This window comes from Chaetodon trifascialis, chromosome 13, assembly GCF_039877785.1.
Source record: "Chaetodon trifascialis isolate fChaTrf1 chromosome 13, fChaTrf1.hap1, whole genome shotgun sequence".
NCBI lineage: Eukaryota > Metazoa > Chordata > Actinopteri > Chaetodontiformes > Chaetodontidae > Chaetodon > Chaetodon trifascialis.
This window is the reverse complement of record NC_092068.1, coordinates 26,784,391-26,809,589: the sequence shown is the minus strand read 5'-3', so window position 1 is coordinate 26,809,589 and position 25,199 is coordinate 26,784,391. Positions and strand designations below refer to the sequence as shown.

The window sequence follows — 25,199 nt, the reverse complement described above, 5'->3', positions numbered from 1 at the left end:
CCCCCCCCCCCCCCCCCCCCCCCCGAGCAGCTTCAGAGTTGCAGGATGCCACAGTGTGGACCTGCTGTCTGTGGTTAACCTCTGGTTGAGTTTTGGTGGATAGCCTTAGAGGAAGCATTGAAGTCAGTGACTTAGAGAAGCTGCTATTGGATGTTTCCTTTAGAGGCTCGATGCTCTCCACAAGCAGACCAGTTCAAGTCACGCTGACATGAGTTATTCAGGCGGCTCTTCAAATATATATAAAAGGCAGCATCTCATGTTGTGATACACCTTTGAATGAGTGCTTATTATTCAACTGTAGGGCTTGTTTCAGGTGTGTAGAGCACCTGCACAGAGGGAGGAAGAGGAAGGAACGACTGATGAGCTCCTGTCTGAGCAAAGCTGCTCTGGAAACGATGACCAGATAAACGCAGCTCGTGTTGGCAGGTTCTCATTTATTGATTGTTCACTTTGGACGCATGAGCTCAGAGCTTCCCAAACCATAAAACATATCTGAAATGTATTTATTCCATGATTAAAGTCATGTGTGCTGAGTGTAAGGTGAACTTTCTCATCACATCATAAAGATGCTCACAGAAAAGGTTCATGCAATCTTCTTCTAAACACACATTTTGCATCTGCAATTTATATTCATTTGACAATACGACAGTTTTTTTATATATCTGTATATATACAGAGTATGAATATATGCCTGGCATCATGCAGACACGGCCGTGTGTTTGTGCACATGTATGTATGAATGTTTCAGTGAGGTTAAGAGCTGTATGCAGATCAGCTCTGCCTGCCTTTTCTCCACTGTCAGGGTCATAATTCACTGTTGGACGGAAGAATATCATTACGTTCAAACAGGCGCTCTGTGAGGCTCAGCTTTCCTCTGAAGTGTGTGTGCGTGCGTGCGTGCGTGCGTGCGTGCGTGCGTGCGTGCGTGCGTGCGTGCGTGCGTGCGTGCGTGCGTGCGTGCGTGCGTGTCTTTTACATCAAAGCCATATAAGGCTATTAATAGGGCCACTAATGGACTCTAATGGTAAATAGCCACATCAGCACTCAGGTTTTTGACTGTGTGGTGAATTTATAATGGAGGGAAGTGATAACAAAGCTTAAGTACCTTCTAACTCACCTCTAATTGTGGTTTAGGCCGCTGCAACATAAAGCTTTATTTTAACGTGGGGACTAACAAGCGTTTGATTCACGATCAGATCCGCTCGGTGCTGAGGTGACTTGAAATTACAGCGTGGTGTCTCTGGTGCAGCAAACTAATTATTTAGCAGCTCAGCAGGTCTCAAAGTCAGAGGTGGAGGAGTCGCTTCAGCCTGTCACCTGGTTTAAATCACGACAGGTGACACAGACAGTGAGCTCACCTGCAGTTCATTATGACTTAGCAGCAGCTTGTTGTTGTTTTCTTGTTTACTGTGCGGGCGGTTCTCAGTTGATCAGTCCTGACTTTACCTCTGTAGGTAACGCCATCCAGGCCTTTGGGAACGGGACAGATGTGGGGGTGTGGCAGCCGATGTCCCCCGTCCAGACCACCACCTCCACCACCACCCCCTACCAGAGGAACCGCGAACGCAACCCCAACACCATCGACAACCACATCAACACGGACACTGGCATCTACCACTTCTGTGGCAGCCTTCAGGTGAGACATGCGCACACACACACACACGTGCACACACACACGTGCACACACACACGTGCACACACACACGTGCACACACACAGCTTTGGATCCACAGGATGGTGTGTTTGGGGGCTCATGAGTTGCACAGATCGAATCCCGTGGCATGAGAACATCTCTCTGTGAGGAATAAAACTTTTCCAGATGGATCCAGTCTCTGATCTTTCTGTCCTTTCACATCAGTCTCACTGTCCACACATCGACAGCGTCCACTCATTTCCAGTTTGTTGGTCTGCGTCTGTCGCCTCTTCGTCCTCTGGCTCGTATCGTCACAGCAGGTCATGTTAAGATGAATCAGGTGCTGTAAAAAGTGGAACCTTTAGCAGCTGAAGAGAGAGAGGGGCTTCGTCCAGTGCTGGTGGAGACCAAAGCAGAGCTAAAAGAGGAGTGACTGCCCTCTGCTGGTTGGGCTGTGTAAGGATTTGAGCTTGTAATGAGAATCTGACTGCAGCAAAGTGTTGGTTCGTTTCTAAAACTGAAGCCATCTTTCTCTTTTGGCATCGACGTGTTAGTCACTGTGATGGATTCACCCTCCTCTTGTTTTCTCTTTTTTTTGCCGTTTGTTTGTCCTGATCTGGACTTCCTGGTGTGTCGGCTTGGCTGTGGACACGCTCGTGTGTATTGATCCATCTGTGTACCTGCCTGTGCCAGCCACACTGTGCCCAGTCAGACTCAGAGCTGTATTTGTCAGCTGGAGCTCTGCAGGAACCTCAGCTCTCTGGCTGATGAAACAGACGGATCACAGGCAGCAGCACTGAACGCCGGTGATGGGCTCCTTCTGGGTCAGGGAGGAAGTGGGGATAATATTGTCATTACCAGCAGAGCGATGGCATTGACTCCGGAGCCATTTCACAAATAATAATACTGCGACCCGATGAGGCGTCGTAAAATCACTGAAGTTATTTTTCACCCACGTTAAAAGCAAATCCCCCAGCAGTTTCAAGCTGAAGTGCACCTTCATCATTTCTCCTCGCTAACAACAGTCTTCACTCTAAACGTCACTTTTTATGTTGATGCTGCTGTTCTGTTTATGATGCTCTGCGCTGTCGTGGTGATCAGAGCAGAGTTTCTGAACTCTGTCTGTCTCTGTCCCGCCGTCCCCCCGTCCCCCCGTCCCCAGTCTGCAAACAGATGAGGCTCCACTCAGAAATAACAACATCCTCATTGCTTCAGTTTCTGACCCCGAACACTTCATAGCAGCGTTAATTGGCACTCAGGGGCAGCAGAACAGCTCTGATACCGACGTATTGAACTGTTATGGAGAATGTGTCAGCAGACTGTTGCTCATTTCCACGTCCAGCACACACAGAGCGTCATTAGCGTTGACTGGACGCCGCTCTCAGGCTACGTGACAGATCCAAGCTGTTCTTTCTGCTCTGTTTTGGTCTCCACCCTCTCTTCAGGTAAAGCCTGACTCTTACCTGTTAGAGGAGGGACTTTCCTCACAAGGACGTGAGCTTTATGTCACTTTATTTGGTGCTGAGTTTATCAGAGCGGTTACAAACAAAAAGTCGTGAGCCGTAAAACCAAGCAACGAGTTTAAAGACGCTAAAACACACATCAGGTTTGTCACTTTAACCCCTTTCACGTGTACGAGATAAGCCCTGCGAGCTGTCCGTCATCAGGAGTGGATGGACGATGTGGGGAACAGGCACATGCCAAAGAAAAACAAACAAAATTAAGACCTTTAATTCATACTTTTGAGCATCAAAATCTAAAGTCACGCCATCACTCCCTGGGAACACCTCAGGGTTGGACTAAGACCTGGAGCATTCATCACATCCCATGAGCTTCTTCTGCAGTGGACATGTTAAATACATAGATACGACGACGGCCGCAGGGGAAATTTGAATACGCTAAGGTTATGCTAGCAAGGTTCAAAGTCAATAACGCCGTGTACGGTTGACAAACAGTAAATATGATTTGACAACATGTTTAGCAGCAACACGAGCTGTCGTCAGATCAATATCAGGTTTGCTTGAACACGATCGGCCGACCGCCGATGAAGAGCTGAGGCTGCGATGTAAGACGGGAGCAGTGCTCCTCCTGCTGTGTGCCTGACAGCGGCGTCCTGTGGCGTTCAGACGAGCCGCTGAAGTCTCTCCTTTAAATCAGCCTGTTTGTTTGTTAGCTTGTTGACGTGCTGCAGTAAACAGAGGCTTTGACTGCGTCCCTGTTGCTATGGTGACTCGTTTAAGACTGATAATCGCCAGCGCATTAATTTAGAACAACAAGCAGACGGTTTAACGGCAGCCACTTATCTGTCGTCGGGAAATAATGGACACCCTGCAGCCAATCACAATCGAGTGTTCAGCCAGGCCGTGGCGTAAACAGATGTCAGCTGATGCAGCTTTAAATGGAGAGTTATGGGCTTTGCTTTGCTCTTGTGTCTCTGACTTTATTTGTTATTTGTACCATCAGACAGCATAAAACAAACACAGTGTGAGAAACACTACCTTCACTCACCCTCCCACAGCTGAGAGCCAATCAGGGAGCGAGCGCACCTGGAGTCACCTGGTTCCCCTTTTACTCAGGTCTGGATCACATACCGTCCCTTTAACTTCACGTCCACGACTGTTTTCACAATAACAAGAGCAGAGCTTATAGTGCTGCCCCTTAACACACACACACACACACACACACACACACACACACACACACACACACACACACACACACACAGTCCACACTGATAATGAGCTGTGGTGGTGTACTGGTGCGGTTGTGCTGTTGGCTCTGCTCTGATCGCACGTCAAGTACAAGTTAATGAGAGAGTTGTGTTAAACCACTTTGCAGTGTGTGTGTGTGTGTGTGTGTGTGTGTGTGTGTGTTTATACTGGAGTGTGGTTGCATGCGTGTGTGCACGTGTGTGCGCGTGTGTGCGCAGCATCAGGCAGGCTCTGCTGTAATGACACACTCAGGGGACGGCCTGTGAGAAGATTCGCTGCGCTCTCCTCATTGATCTCTCTTTCACACACACACACACACACACACACGCAGAATAATAACCATTAACCAGTGACTCAGAACTTCTCCTCTTCCAGCAAATGACAGCCAACAACAGCGTTACACTCGCCTCCGTTTGAAAGGAAGGCATGAAAGAGCGGAGGGAGGAAGAGGAAGGTGTAAGCAGCTGAAAGCTCTTCGGCGTGAACCCAACTCACTTTGACTCGTTTGTGAAATGTTCAGACAACTCGAGGAAAGAGCTCCTGACGGCGAGCTTCACACTAGAGTAGAGGAGATGCACTTTATTATTGAGTCTTCCACACCTGAACTAAATCCTGTCGCTCTGACTCTTAAGAGGGATGCAGTGTCGGTCTGCAGTCGACGGTTCGGCCTGAACTGTCCTACAAACATGGACGCCTCTGCAGGCTCAGTCTCACTGACTTTGGTGACTTTTGTTCCGACACCACCAGCAGGTTGATATTTTTGGCCTCTGGTGAAATATCTTGACCACCATTTGGTGGATTTCCATGACCTTTGGTGCAGATATGAAGACCACCGAGAGGACGGTGATCCCTGACTTCTCCTCAGAGTTTCTGCTTCCTGTGAAAGATCTCATCATCTACTCGACTCACGGGCTCAAAGTGTGTGTCGAGGTTCCTACGTATTCATCCTGCTACCTGTGTAATGCTACGTGAACGTTAGCATGCTAACCATAAGCATATCACCTGCGTTACACACGTGTTAGCATGCCGACGTTAGCGCTCTGCTCAAAGCTCTGCAGCCACGCTGCCGGCTGCTCGGCTGTGTCTTCATGTGATGTGAACATGTGGCGTGTGAGAGGAAGCTTTCTTCATCCTCTTCCTCTTGGCCCTCTGGAGGAAATTAAAGCACTCGGAGGACCTTTTTCAACACGCAGCAGAGGTAGCCGAGCCCACAGCAACACCGCCACAGATAAAACAACACAAACACACACACACACACGTCAGCGCAGAGGCAAACACACGCACACACACAAGCACAGAGTGTGGCGGCCTCAGGCTCCATCAGCCTGCTCTTATGAATACAGCCGAGCAGAGCAGGCAGGAAGTGCCCTGGACACATATGGAAATGCTCCACATGCTAATGTGACTTTTCAGAGCAGGCAGGTATTAGGCAAATCCACAGCACGTGGACACAGAGCAGGAATGTATATTTGAATTTGTTGACGTCCAAATCTTTTTGAAATGGCAGTAAGCACCGGAGCTGTGTAGTATTATGGGATGCGTCTGGGTTATGCAAAGGTTTGTACGGTTTTCATTTGCATGTAATCACAAGCAGAGCTTCCGCAGTGACTGTGATCTAATTTAAAGGGTCAGTTCACCCAAAACACACGCCGCGGCGATGTCTGCCCATGCACACAGGTCACAGAGGACGTGACGCTGCAGCGATCGTGACACAGGTGAGTTTCCTCTCTTATCTAGAGAGAAGACGTCTAAAAATCAGCCTCCAAACTGCTGAATTCGTTAGTTTTAAATCACAGCGCAGTCATAACAGTGAAATGGGCACAGATGGAGCTCTGTTTCTAAATCTGCTTTTAAAATTCACATTCATGGAATCTAAATTTCCAAATGTGAAAAACTCAAAGTGCCCTGAGGACTTCAACCTCCAGCATCAAGCTGTGAGCGTTTATGACGGTGGTGATCTGTCAGTGTTTCTCTGAGGCCTAAAACACTCAGTGACGTCAGCTCCTTCTCTGTGAAACGTTTCTGAAACCACGCTCCAGTTCTTGGCTCGTACTTTTGTTTGGGTCTTTATGCAGAGGCCTGCGAACGCACCGTGATTTATAGACTTCATCCCCAACTTTTTCCCTTCAGTGCTGAAGCGAAGGTGTAATAACAGAATGCAGTTTCTCACTGTGTGTGTTACCACGCTGCATCCCAGACATCCCTATTCTTGGTCTGCATTCACATACTGTGCACGGGGCCATTTATTATTCTGTCACACCTACAGCCGGAGCGCACATGCACACACACACACACACACACACACACACACACACACACACACACACACACAAACACAAACACCCAGAAGCCAAAGCTGGAGTTACATTCACTTACAGCATCCGTCCTGACGCAGGTCGTTAGAGGCAGAGGAGGAAATCTTCTCTTCAGCCTCAAACTTCCCACAAAAACTCACAATCAGACGCTGAATCTTCCAAACGCAGAACAAACCTGTGTCCTGTGTTCGGGCTCTGATTACGACGCCTGCGCTGCGAATCAGCAAATCAGCTCGTCGTGGGTTTGCAATCAACACGTGGTAATCACTCTAAAGATCTACCTGAGAGAAGGCACAAAGGGAGAATGGTGATTAGAGGCGATGCGTCATCACGGAGCAAATGTCATGTTTGTTTGTGCCTTTGTCTTTTTTTCACGTCTTGATTGTGTTCATGTTTCCACGTGCAGTCACTAATAAGGTCACAGGTACAGATCGAGCTTCTCGTTCAGGTGCGCGACGCGTCTGAGGTGCGAGCTGAAAACGTTCGTTTCACTGAGAAGCTCTTAACTATAAAACACGTCCTCGTCCTCGTCCTCGTCCTCGTCCTCGTCCTCGTCCTCGTCCTCGTCCTCGACCTCATCCTCGTCCTCGTCAATTGCCAGTGATTTGTGACCACTGGACGGTCCAAGTCGACCTTTGTGGTCATGATGTGAAACGGCTCCAGTTTTCTTAGGTTCAGGCACCAGAGCTGCTTTGTTACTTACTGTTACATAAAAGATGTAAATTCAGTTCGTTCTGTAGGTTGAAACTCCAGCAGCAGTCTCCTGGGTGAAAGTCCTGTCTTTGTTTGACCCACCCGTCCACAACAAGTCCTCCAAATGAGGACATTCTTGCTCTTTATACTTCTTCCTTTGCTGCTGTCATAATAACTTCAGCCACTAGAGGCCGCTGCTGACAATAAACCGAAGCAGGGGTTGTAACACAGACGAGCTATGAGGCTGGAACTGGGACATGTCCTCCAGAATGCGTCCCGCCAGAGTCTAGAGGACATTAAGACAAAGTTTTAGCCGCCTGCTGAGACTCGGGGACCACCGAGCTCCACAGAGACTTCAGGACGCCGTCGAAGCGTCAGCCATCGCTGCCGTCACCAAGCAGCCTCTAACTAACTCTGTGTGTGTGTGTGTGTGTGTGTGTGTGTGTGTGTGTGTGCGTGCGTGTGTGTGTGTGTGTGTGTATGTGTTTGTGTGTTTGTGTGCGTGCGTGCGTGCGTGCGTGTGTGTGCGTGCGTGCGTGCGTGTGTGTGTGTGTGTGTGTGTTTTTGTGTGCGTGCGTGCGTGCGTGTGTGTGTGTGTTTGTGTGCGTGTGTGCGTGTGTGCGTGCGACAGCCACTGAATGATAAACGTGAGATGAAGTCGGAGTCTGGCTTTGACCGTCCCTCTGAGCTCAGCTCTCCTCCTCTGAGCAGAGACATCAGAGGCTTTGAAGTTGGACAGCGTCTCGCCGTGAACGCTCCGAGGTCGTCGTGTTTCAGCTTCACGACCACGTCAGGAAAATCAGGCGCTCGCTCAGCGTCTGAAGGCTGACGATGGCAGACCCAGTGAGAAGGTTCCCGTTGGTCCGGCTGTGAAGTTGTGAATGAGTGAACGTTGAATTTACAACAAAGACACCAACATGAATCTTTTCTGTCTGTTTCAGGCTCAGAAGTTAAAGTCAAACTCGACTGTGGACGGCGTCTTCTGCGTGGTAAGTTTGTCCATTTTGTGAAATTCAGGATCATCATGAGACGAGGAAGAAAATGAAAATGTGTTTGTTTTAATAAGAGACGCTGTTTTTGAAACCCGCCGTCAGTCAGATTCAGATCCAGCAGAGTTACAGCGAAACACAAGCCTCCGACAGAAAGCTCACGTTTCAGCCGCGCCAGCTGATCTCAGCACAGCGCGGACGCGATGTCTTCAGTGACATCACAGAGTCCATTTCACCATTTCATCTCTGAAAACGACTTCATTCATGACCACAAGCAGCTGGCCGTCACATAACCACAAGCCGTGACGCGACCTCGCTGCTGGAGGTCTGCGGCCTCCTCAGTCCTTCCCGCCTCCTCTGTAAACTGGCGCTCTTTGCAGCTCCTTTGAGGCTGTTGCTTATCGGTGGCTTTTAAAGTTCACTGTAAATGTCAGTGTACAATAACAAGGCTCTGTTATGCACTGGACTGGCATTTCATAGAGGCAGGGACAGGTCCGGGGGACACGACCCAGCCGCCAGCTCGCTGCTTTATTAGCAAGCCAGAGACCTGCTGAAGCTGTGCATGCTACATACTCATGCATGGTGAGATACACACACACACACACACACACACACACACACACACACACGCTTTATACCTTTCCTCTGTGGCATTTAGTTATAAAAACAACCTTTTGATTTTTCTCAGTGTCGTACAAGATGAATAAATATTAAGATATCTAATAGGGGATATTATTGAATTAAACAGCCTGATGTCTCTAAGTGTCCCATGTCCTGCACGCATGAGACGAACTGTGACCTGAAGTTCACTGTTTGTCCCAGCGGGGACAAGACGGCGTTAGAATCCAGACGATCCAGAGACGCCTGACGCTGATTCAAGAGACTGTCTGACCGTCACACCGAGGAGATAATAATAATAATAATAATAATAATAATAATAATAATAATAATAATAATAATAATACTTCATTCAGCGCTTTTCAGGACACTCAAAGACGAGATGACAAACAGAGCTAACAAGTTGGTTTGGTTGGAAAATCAGCCTCCAGCTGACATCTTCGTTTGTCCAGCTGACGTCTTCGTATGTCCAGCTGACGTCTTCGCGTGTCCAGCTGACGTCTTCCTGTGTCCAGCTGACGTCTTCGCATGTCCAGCTGACGTGTTTGAAACAAAAAGTGTTTTCATGCATTTGATGGCTCTGTGAATGGCAGCATGCTAATTCGGTGCTGATGATGCTAAAGCTAAAGCGACGTCCCAGGTGAAAAGTCAGCTGATGGTTGCCACGGAGATGGTTCTTGTGGTTCTGGGAGGAACCGGTGAGCTTCAGCAGATCCGAAGAGAAACAACGCTGCAGTCTTCCTGCAGAGGAAAATAGTTTTGGGTGTGTGTGTCTGTCTGTGCTCTGAGCTTAAAGTTTGACCTTCTTTATAAAATCAGATCTTTATTTTGATCCTGAACTGTCCTCCTCTCCTGTCCTCTGTCTGTCTCTCAGGACCCTCAGATTGACGGTCCGAGTACATCCAACGCCATCCTGAGAAACGCGGCCGCGTCCAGGCGGCCCGCGGGCCTGGCCTCTCTGCTGCCCCTGCTGCTGTGGCTGTGGTACTGCAGCCTGCCGGCGCTCTCCTCCTCGCCGGGCGTCTTGTAGCCTCACAGCGACAAACAGCGGACTGACAAACACACATTTGTATAAAAGAAAAAGCAAAACAAGGAATTATATCCTCTCTTCTCAGTAATACCTGTTGTACTTTTATTTCCCTCTGGATTCTCTTTTGACTCCTTTTGTTTTTTATGGATTTTTGGGAAGCTTTGTTGTTTTATTGTTTTGTTTTTTGCATTGCAGCTGTGTGCTAATGGTGATCTGCTATCTGTGTTAACTCAGTTTGGCTGTGTGTTCCCTTTGAGTTAGTTAAAAAAAAGCATTTAAAGCTTCTGTGTCGCTCTCTTCGGCACAAATGAGAAAATTAGTGAGGACTACATTCCAGTAAACCACAGACAGTCACACACTTTCTGATTTCCACCCGTCTGTGTGTGTGTCGAGGCTATCGGTGGGATTGTTCGCTTTGAAGTCACAGTCAGTTCAGTCACGGCTACATGTGCTCACCTGGGCAGCCGTTTCGGTGTCACTCCGTCTCCTCTGTGGTTTGTGTCGGTGTTGATGATGATGTGATCTGTTATTCGATTTCTAAAGAAAGACGTCGCTGGAAATCTTTTTCTTTTTTCAGGACGGACACGATCATTAAACCGTCACAGAAGCTGGAACATCTGCGGCCAAACCGTCTTTAGTGTAGCTCAGACTGAACGCGCACACGAGGCGAAGGCCCACAATCCTTCACTGCACACGCTCACACACTCAGACAAACACACACACACACACACACACACACACACACACACACACGCTTTTTTTACTCAGTGACGCTCCAAGTCGCAGTCTGACGGCAGTAAGAGGCCGCCGTGGACGCTGAGTCCTCATCAGTGATTGTACATACTCTAATCGTTGTTTCTCTGTGGACGGCGACAGAGGAGCTGCTGCAGCTTCACCCAAACTTCTTCTTCTTCTTCTTCTTTAGTTTCGATTTTGTAATTCACTGCACCGCGTCCGCGAAAATGTCAGCTGAGGAAAAAATAGTCTTGTTGTTGTGAAGTATAATCAGCAGCGACTCGCACCTCCATCGCTCCAGAGCTCATCCTGTTCAGTGTTACGACTCGTGAAACCGTCAGCAGGAGGAGCGACAGCTCGAAATGACCGTTTGCAAAACTCCACCCACCGATGCCTGAGGCGCCAAACGAGTCGTTAGATTTCAGGAAAAAGGAGAAAAAAGCTTCTTAAGTTTAGCTTTTGATATCTAAAAACTGGCAGGCGTCAGCTGATTAATGGATTCATGTGAGAACATCAACTCTGAATAAGAGTTTTTGTTTGCATTTGACGGCTACGTCGAATTAGCATATCTTGCTAACCCATGACTGCACTGCTAAACACTGCTAATGGTAATGATTTTGTTCCCGCGCAGTCAGCTTGATGTGAACAACATGGAGATGAAGCTGAAGCGTTGTTGTGTTTGAGAAAAGAAGCACAGCCTGAGCTCAGACTGAAATTTCATCCATTCAGATCCCTTCGCAGAAAAAACGTGATTAACACCAGAAAAGAGAAATGGCTTTTGGTGACTGTCACTGTGGATGTTTCAGCCTTTTCTTCTAACCCCACAAAATAATGTTGCTAGCGACGATGTGCTAATGATGCTGCTGTTAGCCAGGCGTGCTAACGTTAGCCGGCGTGGCTCAGGCTCGTTGGACACAGACTGTCTCTCGGTCACGACGTTAGCGTGTCGATTCGTTGGACTCTGAGCTGCTTCAAGTTTCAATTGAAGACTGATTTATTTTTTGGGGGGGGGGGGGGGGTGGTAGCAAACGGTCAGTTCAGCCTCCAGCATACGTGACATGTGACTTATGTACTGTATGTAAATCGTCAGAGCATTTTCTACGTCTGCTCCCGAGGGCTGCTGGGAAAACAGAAGGCCACAGCGCCGCGCTCACCTTCAGTTCTCACCTGTGTGTTCAGGTGGCTCACGGCTCCTCCCCACAGGAGACACAGACTTTCAGTTTTTTCCAGACGTTTCCGTCCATGACTGTGGCATGTTCAGCAGGTTACTTCACCCTTCGGACGGGGACGGGGGCGTTTATGACATGCTGCTTGGGTTTGTGTAGCTCCTCAAAACATGACTAATGTATAGTAGACCTTAATGTTATTTACCCTGCATAAACATGGTATATGCACTGTATGTACTTGGCTGAAACTATAAAGTGGACAAATAACTGTCTGATGATATTCTATCCAGAGCATTGTGAGCTATTTTGACATTCAGATACAACATAGAGTACAATGAATAAGGCAGAATCTTGTTTTTTATAATGACTTAAGTGTATATTTCTCCCACTATGTACATGATTATGGAATATTACTGCATCTGACACAGAGGATATCAGTGTGACTCTCCTTCTGTAGTGAAATAGCCCCATTAGGATGTTGCTTCAGTATAGTATGGATTTTTTTTGGCTAAGATTTCAACTTATTTTTCTATCTTTTACTATTTTTTGCTGTTTCGGTGGCTTGAAGTGGAAGAGAAGGAACGGCCACGCTCATATTTTAATTGTGCAACTTTTCTAAGACTGTTCAGTGCCGTTGCCACAATTTTTTGGTGTTTGTGCTGAAATAATTGTGGTGACAATAAGTAGAAGTCGAGCAGGAAAGACGAACGCACGATGACTGAGAGGAGGTAAAGCAGTGGGGCTTTGCTGAGGTGTGTTTGACCAGAGGTGGGACATCCCCACAGGTTGGATGGGAAGCTAAAGAGAAATGATATTTGTTGCTAATGGAGGAAAACTGGGACTGGTTCCATTTCTCAGATGGGTCTTACAGAACGTCTGGTCCTCTCATGTTTGAACCCCGCGCCGTCTCTTCATTGGCCCTGCGATATGAGATAAAGTTTAAAGAGGCGGTTCAGTGCTTCACCTTTCTTTGAAGAGTTCCTCTGAGGCTCACCTCCTCCTGATGTAAGGATCCCACCTTGGGACAAAAAAGGATAGAGATGTTAAATATGTTTGCTGTCCATCTTCATCCCATCTGTGGTTTGAAGAAAACCAAAAACGGCTTTTCGGAGACGCAGACTCGCTCAGATATCCGGCATCATTAACTTCTTAGCTTGTGAAAATGTAAAATCTATTGTACAAAAGTTATGATTAAAAACTGTCAAATCACCCAGACTGTCTGTGCGTGGCGTCATTTCACCGAGCAGAGATGAGAAGGAAGCATCAGAGGCGGGGCAGCGGCAGAGAGGCGGCACGAAGGATTAAAGGAAGTCTGAGGTCACGGCGGCGATGCTGAGAGCCTGATAAGACCTGACGAGTTAATGTGGCTGACCTCGGGTTCGCAGGCCAGAGGAAACATGAAGAGCGAGGAGATGAGGGCGATAAGAAAGGGCCACCTGGGGGGGGGGGGGGGGGGGGGGGGGGGGGGGGGTGGAGTGGAGTTGTTCACCTGCTGATGAGTCAGTTTGTGCTCAGTCTGTTATGAGCGCCTCAGTATTTTTAAATAAGTGAAGAACAACACGAGGAAATATGTCATTACATTGTTTAAAGGGGTCATTACAGCTAAAAGGCTGATGCCACTTTGTGGGAATGGATTGAAAATAACCCAGAAAAGTCAATAAAATATCTCAGTGTTTCCCCAAAAATGCTGAGATGTTCATTCATTTAGTCTGCCGAGGAGCAGCTCAGGGAGGCGGAAATCAATTCTCATCCAATTTGCACTTGCAAAACAAACAGCGACCGTGAAACACAATCGCTTCGTGGAATGAGAAGGACGAGCCGCCGAGTGGCACCTGCTCAACACATTTCACATCTCAGCTGTGGAGGGAGGGCATGGAGCCTGGGATGGAGGGGGGCAGCTGCACCCGGGCGGACCACCATCAGCACTGTGCGAGTGAAGGGTGGGTACAGATTAATACCATTCACACAAAAGTACTACTGCAACTACTGCAGTATTCATTCACACTGAGCGTCATCTTTCATGTTCAGGTGAAGTTTACTGTTCAAACACGACAGACTGAGCCAGCAGGAGCCCCCAGGCCCTCATCTGGCTTTTTAAGGTTTCATCAAACAGCTTTAGTGTTTCATCTCAGCAGTTCAATTTGAAATCAATTTGTGTTTTTTACTAATTATATTTAAATTAACTTCTTACAGTAAAAACAGCCTGAAATTCTGATCCAAAGAACCACGAAACCAATAAAAAGTAGATGCAAGTCAAACTGATGTTTCCTGTTAACTGAATCTCATTTTTCAGGTGCTGTTGGTGTGATGGAGGGCTCACTGATGTGAAGCTCCACCCGGCAGGCACGCTGTAACACAAATCAAACGCACCCTGATGTTGCGTACTGACAGGTGTGTGCTGGGTTCTGATTGGCGCGCTCATGGCGGATGTCCCAGGTGACTTCAGCCTGCTCTGGGCTCATAAATGTGCGTCCTGTTGGAGACACCTGGACAGAGCTGGACCTGAAGTGGACTGTGGAGGACTTCACTGAATCCGGCTCACACAGGTGAGCAGAAACAAACGGGCTGTCCCAGACTGTGAATGAAACACACACATTGCTGCTCTCAGGTGTTTCACTGCTGCCGCTGGTTGAAGTTTGGGGGTGTTTGATTTATGCACCTCAATGCAGCTGCTGCAGAGTCAATAACCTTTTTATTTATTGTCGGCTGTTTCTGGTGAATTGCAGGACTTCTGTCCTCTTTTCTTTGTGCTGAATCAAAGGCTGAACGATGAAGGTGAAGATGAAGGTGTGTGTGGACACTGAGGGTTCGACTGCGGACTGATGGTGGTGGTGGGGGGGGGGCTGAGGCCTCAGCTGTCTTTCTCTTTTATTATTTTCACCCTCGTCTTTTCAGAGAAGACTGTTTGGCGTCTCCAAAGAAAACCTCTAACGCTCTGTGCTGTTAATAAAACAGCACATCATGACTGCAAAGTTATTCATTAAGAGCATTTTTAATTTCAGCCAAAGTGTCGAGTCTTAAACAGGCTCATTTGTGGCTCAGAGCGTCACATAAAGTAGTGTTGATAGTCACTGACATAGAGGATGTCTACTGACGCATTTTTGACATTATGAATAAGACATTAATGTAAGAGAGAAGAGGATGATGGGAAACTGCTCTGATGCGTGCACGTCATAAAATGCCAGAAAATGAGTCTGACATTTGAAAATACTTTCTGGTCATAATTCTGCATTATCTTTCAACACAGCCATTAGACGAACTGCACGTCTTCAGAGCACCGTAACGAGAGCGACTGCAGTTCAAACGCTTCCCCCACAAATGTCACATCACTTGTTGCAAGAAGCTGCGCGCAACAAGATCTGAGGCGCCGCTAAAAGCTGAGTGCATATTAAAGCGTCATCGCTTTGACCCAATGGAAGTGTGTGGTGGTGTATTCACCTGCAGAGACGCTGCCCTCTGCCTGTGTTTCCTTCTTGTTTTGCTGCAGTTGGGACATTTTTTTAGCCTCCAGCCAATGACAGCTCACACGTCGACACGGCACAGAAAAAACGCAAAGTTAGCCTGTTTTCTGTTTGACGGGTAGGTGCCTGCGATTAGCTCAGTTAGCTTGCTAAAGTATGGTCTTTTCCATTATCACGAATGTGCGAGGGCCAAGTTTGAATGTTGTGGTTACAAACAGTAACTTCCTGCATAGTAGAGAGAGAACAGTCATCACTGTGATGTTAATATCATGTTTCTGTACAGTTTGTCTGAGGCGGACGTGTACAGAAGTTTAGTAAAAGAGGGCCGAGGATTGATCCCTGTGGAACTCCTCCTCATTTACTGACCATGATGGAGACAGAAAGAGTCTTAATGGACACACAGTGACAGACAGATGAATGTCACACAGCTAGATTCAAACTCACTTTTCCCTGTTTTATATCATTTTAACTAAACATCTTTTTGGGTTGTAGACTAAAAAAGTTTGTCCTCAGCAGAAAAATGGCCGTATGCATCATCTATGTTATTACAACCATCCATCCATCCATCCATTATCTATACCGCCTATCCCTTTCGGGGTTGCGGGAGGCTGGAGCCTATCCCAGCTACAATGGGCGAGAGGCGGGGTACACCCTGAACCGGTCGCCAGCCGATTGCAGGGCCACATGCAAAGACAGACAAACATTCACACTCACACTCACACCTACGGACAATTTAGAGTCATCAATTAACCTAATGAGCATGTTTTTGGTCTGTGGGAGGAAGCCGGAGTGCCCGGAGAGAACCCACGCATGCACGGGAAGAACATGCAAACTTCACACAGAAAGGCCCCGCCTGACCCGGGGATCGAACCGGCAACCTTCTTGCTGTGAGGCACCCGCACTACCTGCTGCGCCACCGTGCAGCCCCGTTATTACAACCCACTTCAGGAAATCAAACGAGCAGTTTTCACAAATCTTCTTTATTTCACGATTAAACAGTTAGTTGTTTTTTCAAATGAAGAAATAGACTAATTGATAATTGACTCATGAATTTTAGTTTTGATCATGATCTGATTCTTCGTGTTGTTCTCCATGGTACTGTGCAGAGGTGTGGACACGTCTTTACTGAGGACACCCGTAATGGACGAGGTGTGAGACGCGTTTGGAGAATAAATGAGTTAAAATACAGATTGAAGGAGGATTAGATAAAAAAAAGCATTTTTAATGAAAACATCAGGATGCTTTGATTTCACATATGATTAAAGACTCTCAATTAAAATTCAATAACCATCCAGACATTTCTTGTCTTTGTCCAGATAAAATGTCCACTAATATCTTGTCGTGCAGGAGGAGCAGAGTCAAACAGCCAGCTCTGACTTTCATTTTGAAATATAACTGTCAAACAAATGCGTTACTCAAACCTGCAGCTTCACAACACACCTGTCAGACTCTGTCAGGTGTGTGGATGCAGGTTGTCCTTCGCAGGCAGGCTGCACATGCAGAGACTGAGTTCATTAAGAGTCGTTAAAGTCTGTTCTCTCACTGTGGAACGGCGTCGGTGGAAATGAGCTCAGCGAACTGTGATGGCAGCACAGGCAGCTACTTCCTGCTGTTTGTGCGGCAGTAATGAAGTCAGGAGGTCGGTCATTCGTGTGAATTACATCACGGACCGATACGAACGAGCTGCTGTCCACTGTAAGAAGTGATGAACTCCTCAAAGTCTTGTTTTCTTTCAGGAAGATTATTTGAAACCGTTTGTTGATCAAGTTTTTCCTGAATGTGTTCCTGTTGATTCAGAGGAGAGAGGAAGGTGACTGATGTTGAAATGCATTTATCACACTGGACGGTTGCTCATTGGTCAACTGATTTCCAGCTCAGCTTTGATTTGCTGATTAAATTTGAGTTGTTGCTTCTTTAAATGTTGTTTTACGTGTGTCTGTGTGGACATTCACCTTTTCTGTGGCCCTGTTGGAGGGATTTGTGTTTGAGCTCTAATGAGCACCTGGAGGTGAGCGGACAGGTGATTCCTCTGAATAATAACCAGAATAAAAGCGAAGCAGCCTCGTCTTCGTCTTCATCTTCGTCTGCGTCTGCTCACACTCACAACAAGCCTCCTGATATTCTATATTTTTATAGTTTATCAATAGCAGAGCTGTGTTCATTAGTGGACAGTTTATAAGAGCAGGTCGTAAAACTTCTCATAAACACGTTGGATCTCCTGACACCAGCGTGAATTAAAGGCTATTAATGCATCGTGAGGGAAGCGCACTGAAGTCCTGAGAGGCTGATTCACGTCAGCGTGACAAACGGGTTGTGAAGACTCTTAAACGAGTTTGTCGTAACCATCTGAGCTTCTTTACAGTCAGAGTTTAATCAGGCAGGCAGGCATTCATTATGATTTTACAAATGATTATTTTCCACTAGGAACATCTGGTGGACCAAACTGAGCCTCACGAGAGGCCGACTTTGGCCCACGGGCCCCGCTTTGGACAACACAGTCGCAGCATGTGTGACGATGAGTGACGTGTCCAAACAGCAGGAGCTGAGACGTTTGATGAAGGTCAGATGTGTCACAACAGGCTTTTGTTCAGACGTGAGGCGACACAGACGCAGAAAACGTGTCATCGTCATTTCTACATTTTTATTCAGGAAAATGAGGTTTTACCTCACAGAAGACGTTAGAGCGAGACGAGAGCGTGTCCTCCTCGGCCCGTCAGCTGACCCTCTGTCTCTGTGGTTACTGCTCTCATCATCAGTGCGTCAGGAGCTGCGTCCTCCACGTCTTCGCTCTGTGGAAACAAAAGGGCCCAGAAGGCCACTCATGACAGAGAGATGCATGCTGGGATTAAGCAGAGGGCGGCGCTGACAGGGCGACATTCTTCACAGCATCAGAGAGGCTGGACGTGGCGTGTGTGTGTGTGTGTGTGTGTGTGTGTGTGTGTGTGTGTGTGTGTGTGTGTGTGTGTGTGTGTGTGTGGCTGACTCGTCCTCACACTGCGGCCCAAATTATCCACCGCAGCTGGCATAAAGATTGAGGTCTGAATGAGGCATCAGTCACGAGGACGCGGCTCAGCTGACCCCGAGTCCTCAACAAGAGGGACATGAGAGACGGAAAGACACTGTAAGCAGACAGTATCGCAGTACTACAGCACAGTATCGCAGTACTACAGCACAGTATCGCAGTACTACAGCACAGTATTTCCCACCTTGTGTAACCTGAGCTGAGCGTCAACAGCAGAAAGAAAAATTCTCCTTTTTCCAAAATTGGAGTATTTTCCAGAAGTAGACGTCTTGTTGGTGTTGGCATTAACGCAGGTCGACACCGTCTGTTCGTGTTTCCTGTTTCCTGTGTTTTTTATGGCAGTGAATGTGTTTCTCTGGAGATTTGGGGCAGTTCGTCTGTGCTTTAACAGGAAGTCCAGATTTCATTTACTTCACGTCCTCTTTGTTGTGGACTTTTCGCTGCTTTGGTCTTTGGTCGTCTGTCCCGTCATTCATCAGGACAAACTGCGATCACTTTGTTGACGCCTCAGCTGACCTTTGACCTTTCTGACTTTTTTGTCATCCACCGCCTGATTAGCTGCTGTTTGTTGACAAAATGTGCTTAAACAACTTGAGGCTCGAGGATGATTTAATGTTTTATCACCTCTCACTTTCTTACCTCAGCTCAGTCGACCTTCAGTTCACTCGGTCGCAGCTTCGCCGCGTTGGCACGTCAGGATGAAGTTGATGAAGCCTCCTGATTGGCCAGAGCTCGATTTGTGTTAAACTATCATCAGAAATAACGCAGTTTTCCATCAAGCTCCAATCAAAGCCACCATTCGTTGTGTTCGCAGTGTTGAAACATTTTTATTTATCTGAAATCCATCTTGTGTTTATCACTAATTAGCAACTAGTAGCACGCTAACATGCTAAACTAAGATGGTAAATGTTACACCTGCTAATCATCAGCTCGTTAGCATCGCCGCTGTGGGCGAGTTAGCATGCTGGCGCTTGGCTGCAGCCTCTGCTGTGTCGCTGGCTAACTAGCGTGCAGCGTCACAGTGCTGCCATCTTGGCTGAAAAGACTGCGTCTCGATGCTGGATGCTTAGATCAGCTTCAGGTTGGACAAAGACGGCGTCCAAGGTTAAACTGAGGAAGAAGACATTGAAGACACCGAACGCTCCGCGGCTCATAACTCGTTCACTTTGCACACAAACATAAATCACCGGAGTTGGTGTGTTCGGTGTTGGTATGTGCATGTGTGAGCTCTTTGTCTCCATTTGAGGCTGATGACAGTAAAGTAGATGTTAAGTGTTTACCACAGGCTTCCCATTGACTTCCATGCAGCAGTGTCATTAATTGACACGGCGGGTTCCCTTTCTTCTTCTCTTCTTTCTGTGTTTACAGTCATCGAGCTTCTTACATTGACTTTACGCTAAAAACACAAATCCACCTTTCATCCTGCAAACTGCTTTAAAACCATCTCAGATGAGGATAAAAGGGAGCGTGAAGTATTTCCCGCTGCCTCTGACATGCAGGTATCGAGCAGAGCCGAGACGCCGGCAGCCCACTTAATGCTAAATACTGCAGTCTTTTATGTGGAGGAGGAGACGGTGAGCTGAGGAATAAAGAGGAGCACTTATCTCCTCCTGGTCACTAATGGTGGTGACAGCAGCAGAATCGGCGTCGTGTTCAGTTCTGAGGCCTTTCAAGTTCAAACTAGACTTTCAAAGAGAGGAGTCGGACGATTGGTGGAAACGGCTTCAGTGATGCAGATTTGGGCCTTTTGTTAACTTTTAATCTAAATCAATGCAGTTTGTTTCCACACTGAGCGAAAGGATGAGCAACAGAGAGCGAGACCGACGCTAGAGGAGGGGAAGGTGTTTTAAGGTAACAGAAGACGAATGCAAATGACTCCTGACATGAAAGCATTGTTTACCCTCCTCCTCCTCCTCCTCCTTCGTCACATCGCTGACTGTGAGCGATTCTGAACCGCAGCCAGACAGCCGAGCGGCAGCCGCTCCGTCCTCGATGCACGCCGCCGTTTTCTTCCGGTAACGGTCCCACATTTGCATAAAAGTGCTTCTTTTTTTGATGATGTCGTGATCACCTCAGCGGTCCAGCCCCCGCCGCCTCGAGACGGAGGACGTAATCCGCCGTCCATTTTAAAGAAAGCACACAGCAGCTGTTTGTCAGCGACGCCAGACGTGAAAAGACTGCAACCATTTTTATGTGTGTGTACATTTGTAAGTCCTATTTTGTAAGCACATTAAAGTAGAGATGTGTGTGTGTGTGTGTGTGTGTGTGTGTGTGTGTGTGTGTGTGTGTGTGTGCCTTCAGTTGAACTGAAATGAAGTTTTAAAGGTGGATTTAATTTGTTTCTGTCCAACATGTCCAAACAGGAAAAGCAGAAGAACTTCACAGGGAGACAGTGGACAGCTGCGATCGTGGGACAGACAGCTGGAGACGTTTCAGGGGAGCGTCAGCGTTCTGCAGAGGAAACTGAACGAATCATGAAGCCAAACAGATTTATTTTGGCTCTTTGCAGCCGATGGACCAGCAGCACCAGTGTGCCCAGAGGGGACGTTAATAAGTTACCAGTTATAATGGAGAGCTGACGGAGCAGAACTGTGAGCGTTTGAGAAAATGTAAATGTTTGTTGTTTTGTGGTTTTCTCTCCGTCCGCTCAGGCGGCGTCAGATCAATACGACCACCAGAGGTAAGAACACACAGCACCTCAGAGCCAGTTCGCAAACGACGAGGCATCAAAACGTTTTAATGTAAACGCACAGATCTGTGTGAGCTGCCCTTTGTTAATACAAGTCTCCATGACAGACAGTACATGTGCATAAAGACGCTCCTCCGCTGTGTGTGCAGCCGATTAGAAAGTGACTTTACAAGATTTCATCAAGGTTTAATACAATCTGTAAAGGGAAAAACGTTTGACATCACAAAACTGCTTCGATATGCAGAAAATACGTAACTGGAAACAAAAAGACGGCGAGGGTTCAAACACAGGGAGCACTGCAGAGTCGCTGCGTCAAAGCAATCATCAAGATACATGTGTAAAAAATCAAATCAAATCCTGGGCGCGTTTGTAAAAGTTGCTAAATTATTGTTTGTAATTTGCATAATTAATAAATATGACATAAGGAGATGCTACATAAACGTTTGTGTGTCACAAATAAAATGAACGTCATGAGAAAAGATGGTTCATCTTCACAGTAACCGACGAATGAGGAGACGCTGTGAACGCCGTCAGCGGTACGCGTGACGACGGCCACCTTCAGGTCAAATGGCAGCCCAGAACAAACAACACATTTGGATCATCGGTTGCATAACGTCGTCCCACAGAGGGTCCCAATGTTCAGGTAAAGCCTTCACTTATAGTGCACGTACAGGCCCGAAGCTACAGATAACGGAGCCTTTCTGTTCCAGAGACCTGAGCAGATATCAAGAGAAGAACTTCAGCTGTTGGTGCAGGAAAAAACAACAATTACATTTATTTCATTCACGTCAACATCCAGCTGATCTGAGCAGCAGTCCTCCTCACAGACCAGCAGCCAGCGCGCTGGTTTCCACTGCTCCTCAGGCCGAGTGCTTCCTAAGTCTGGAGGACTTCACGTCACAGCTGTTTAGTTTGGTTTATTGGTGTAAAACAAGTGTTTTTCTCTGTCGGCGTGGCAGACTGCAGAGCCACATGGCATGGAGGAGGAAGCGTCTGCCAGCTCGCTCAGCGCTGCACAAACACATTCTCATCAATCGGCAGGTTTCCAGTCACTGTTTTCCTGGTTCGACAGGGCCAACACAGAGGGACAAACACACAAACAGAGCATGTTGATGAGGACTTTTCCATCTGATTCAGTAAAGAAAGGAGCCACAAGGACCATTTTTTCCCAGTTTGGCTGCCTGCTGAAGAGGCCGCGGACACAGAGGCAGATCAGATCAGAGAGCTTCCAAACCCTTTGCCTTTGTTCACAATGTGTCCCTTTCTCTGAAGCCAACGGCGACGTCTCCGGTGAAGCTCCCCTCGGGGCGCAGCGGAGACGTCGCGTCCTCAGTGAAAGCGTCCAGCTCATACACAGGTCCCTTGGTGGTGCACGATGTGTTTGCGGTGCTTCAGACCGAGGCCTCTGTCTTTGAAGTCCATCATTCGCTGCTGCGACGTGTCGACCAGAGCGCTGGCTATGGCCACACCTGGAAGCCAGAGAGCAGAGAGTTAACAGAGAAACAGACCACGAGCTGTCTGACATGATTCATTCAGGTTTTCTTCATCACAGGCGGCCTGTGGAGCTGAAGCCGTGGCTCCTCTGCCGAGTTACAACGTCCAACCAATCACAATCAGTATGAAACAGGTGTAAAAGAAGAGGTTCAGCTGTGGGCTCCTGTTTGTTCTGTATGTAAATTACACTACAGATAAGAAAGGATTTTACATGAAGTCATTAAGGATTAACTTAATTAAAGGAGAAAAACCTTCAAATTACCAAAGCAAATGCAAGATGCAAAAAACCAAAAAACACATGATACGCATAGAAATATAAAACCAACTGAACGTTTGTGTAAAACTCAAATCTCTGTTTCGATTAAATATTCATGCATTTGCATCACATGGTTGTTACTTAGATGTAAAATTTGGGCTCTGCAAAGTTCAAATGTGGATCTGCTTATAAGATAAGTTAAGATAAGACTTAATTGATCCCGCACTGGGAAAGTGAAGATCAGTACGTGAAGATGTTTTGTATGTACTCAAGATTTTACAATATTCAGTGAAAAGAGCTGCTGCAGTCAGAAATACACTTAGTATGCAGTAATATAATAAAAAAAAGATCTGGAGACATAAAAGTCTGTCTGCTAAAAACTGCTCACCACGTTTGCTCGTCTGAAATGTTTCTCAGAAATGCGGAGTTCCTCAAGGCTCTACGTTCGGCCCCTTCTGCTTCGTTTTAAATCGTCTTCGTTTGTCAGATTATTTGTTATCTTATTATCTAATTAGTGTCACTTAATCAAAAATCAAATCTGTTTCTCCTGTTGGATTGGATGGAAAGAAGCTAAAAAAAAACATTTTCAGCCTGAAAAATGAAGATAAAAAGAAATAATGTTTAAAGTATATTTGTGTTTTCAAAGGTTGAACGTAACAAAAGTTATTTGGAGAAAGGAGGCCGAAGAAGCGAGGCGCCTGAACGTAGTGTCGAGTGAAAAACAGAGGGAACAGAATCAGTGATGAACATACGCAGAAGGCCGGCGTGTGACAGGTGGAGATGCGTCATCCGACCAGCCGACGCTTCCACACAACACCCAGAAACCTTTTATCAGCGTCTCTCAGCCAGCGTTGTCTGGTTTCAGCCGGAGACGGCGGTCTAATGCTGAGGTCACTGAAGCGTATCTCCCACCATCTTGTCTCTCTCTTCTGTCAGTCTGTCTCTTCCACCGCCGGCCGAACGTCACGCCTCTCAAAACCACTCCAGCGTCTGAAGTCGGGTTCACTGAGAGCATCAGACGCCTCGGAGCGCCGCGGTGCTTTGGCAGTAGCTGCTGCTGTTAATGTGGATTTAGAGTCGCGGCGGCTCGTCCCGTCTTTCCCTCCCGACAACCGATGCACGGCCATTACGGCGAGAGCTCAATCTGCCGGCGTGCAGCAGCCAAATAAACAAAACAGGCAAACAGTGGAGGGAATCTGCTGCGCTCTTGATATGATTTGGATGCAGGATGTTTTCAGCATTTCACACTCAAGTGATTCTGGGACTTTTTATTTTTTTTCGTGGGTGGAAAGGGGAAAGCTGATTACACAGTCGCTCAGTGTGTGTGTGTGTGTGTGTGTGTGTGTGTGTGTGCGCTGTAGGTGTGTGCATGCACCTGTGCACATGCATATTTTGCAAAGTTCTGACACAGCAAGCCGTGCAGATGGACGAGGGCTGGAAGCTGATTGGCTCGCAGCACCTGGGCTGCTGTCTGTTTCACCTGGCAGTGGATCCACAGGTGTGTTTGTCAGGATACCAGACAGACCTTAGATCAGTTTTTGTGGCTGCTGTAATTTGTGATTTAGCCTAACTGCCGTCGGCGCTTGTTTGCAGATGTTTGAGGAGTGAAAGTTTGTCCAGCTGCACTTCTGCTTCACTCACTTTGCTTCAGTGTTATTTCTGTTTGAGATTATTCTGCATTCAGTTTGTCTGCAACACAAACTCAACAGCAGATTTTACAGACTGCTTCCAGTGTTCTTTAGATTAAGCCGGCGAGATCTGCAAAACCCTGACAGGTTTTTTTAACGAGGTGCCCACAAGATAATCGTTTACTGACTGCGCAGATTCAGCTTTCAGCCTCCAGAGCTGCTCTCTGTCTAAAAGGCTCTGAAACTAAATCCAGCTTTAACTCTGATTGGACTGGTGGCCTCAGTATTTCTGAAATCCTGCCTCTGCCTCTGCAAAAAGGCGCATTTGGTGAGAAAAATGAAATGATTAATTGACAGAAATACAAAAAACTATTGTTAAATGTGAGGATTTGCTGCTTTTCTTTCACCTCCATGATAGCAAACAGAGTTTTTTGGGGTTTTAGACGGTTGGATTTCATACAGGAAACAATCTGAACCGTCATGTCTTCATTCATCTCAAACCTCCATTTTTAATGTGTGGTGACACACAGATGGATTTCATTTCATTTCATAGAATCTAAAAACTAGATTTCTTTAATTGTCTAAAAAGAAAGTACTTAAATAAACTTTGCTAAAAATGTGCTGCCATTTCAGTCGTGATTAAAAAGCTTTGATATAATACTTAAATCAAAAATCCCCTCAATCAGAAAAGACAAATGAGAAGAGCAGAGCTGAGGAAATGATGGACAGATGACGAAGACGATGGAGAGCTCAGCCTTT

General features: G+C 47.0%; 2 protein-coding genes across 3 annotated transcripts in view; one reads left to right on the top strand and one right to left on the bottom strand.

Annotated features, from left to right (window-relative positions):
* The window catches only part of gfra1a (gdnf family receptor alpha 1a), an 81,200-nt gene extending 68,096 nt beyond the window's left edge, over window positions 1-13,104 (top strand). Inside the window, exons 8-10 of the mRNA XM_070978359.1 lie at window positions 1,455-1,636; window positions 8,294-8,341; window positions 9,834-13,104. Of these exons, the coding sequence (XP_070834460.1) occupies window positions 1,455-1,636; window positions 8,294-8,341; window positions 9,834-9,989 (386 nt within the window). The 3' untranslated portion in view covers window positions 9,990-13,104. The remainder of the gene's footprint in view (window positions 1-1,454; window positions 1,637-8,293; window positions 8,342-9,833) is intronic.
* A 7,975-nt stretch (window positions 13,105-21,079) lies between these two features.
* The window catches only part of atrnl1a (attractin-like 1a), a 206,239-nt gene continuing 202,119 nt past the window's right edge, over window positions 21,080-25,199 (bottom strand). For both annotated transcript variants that reach the window (XM_070977907.1, XM_070977908.1), the window contains one exon: window positions 21,080-22,531. In XM_070977907.1, coding sequence (XP_070834008.1) covers window positions 22,410-22,531 — 122 coding nt within the window. In that variant the 3' untranslated portion in view covers window positions 21,080-22,409. The remainder of the gene's footprint in view (window positions 22,532-25,199) is intronic.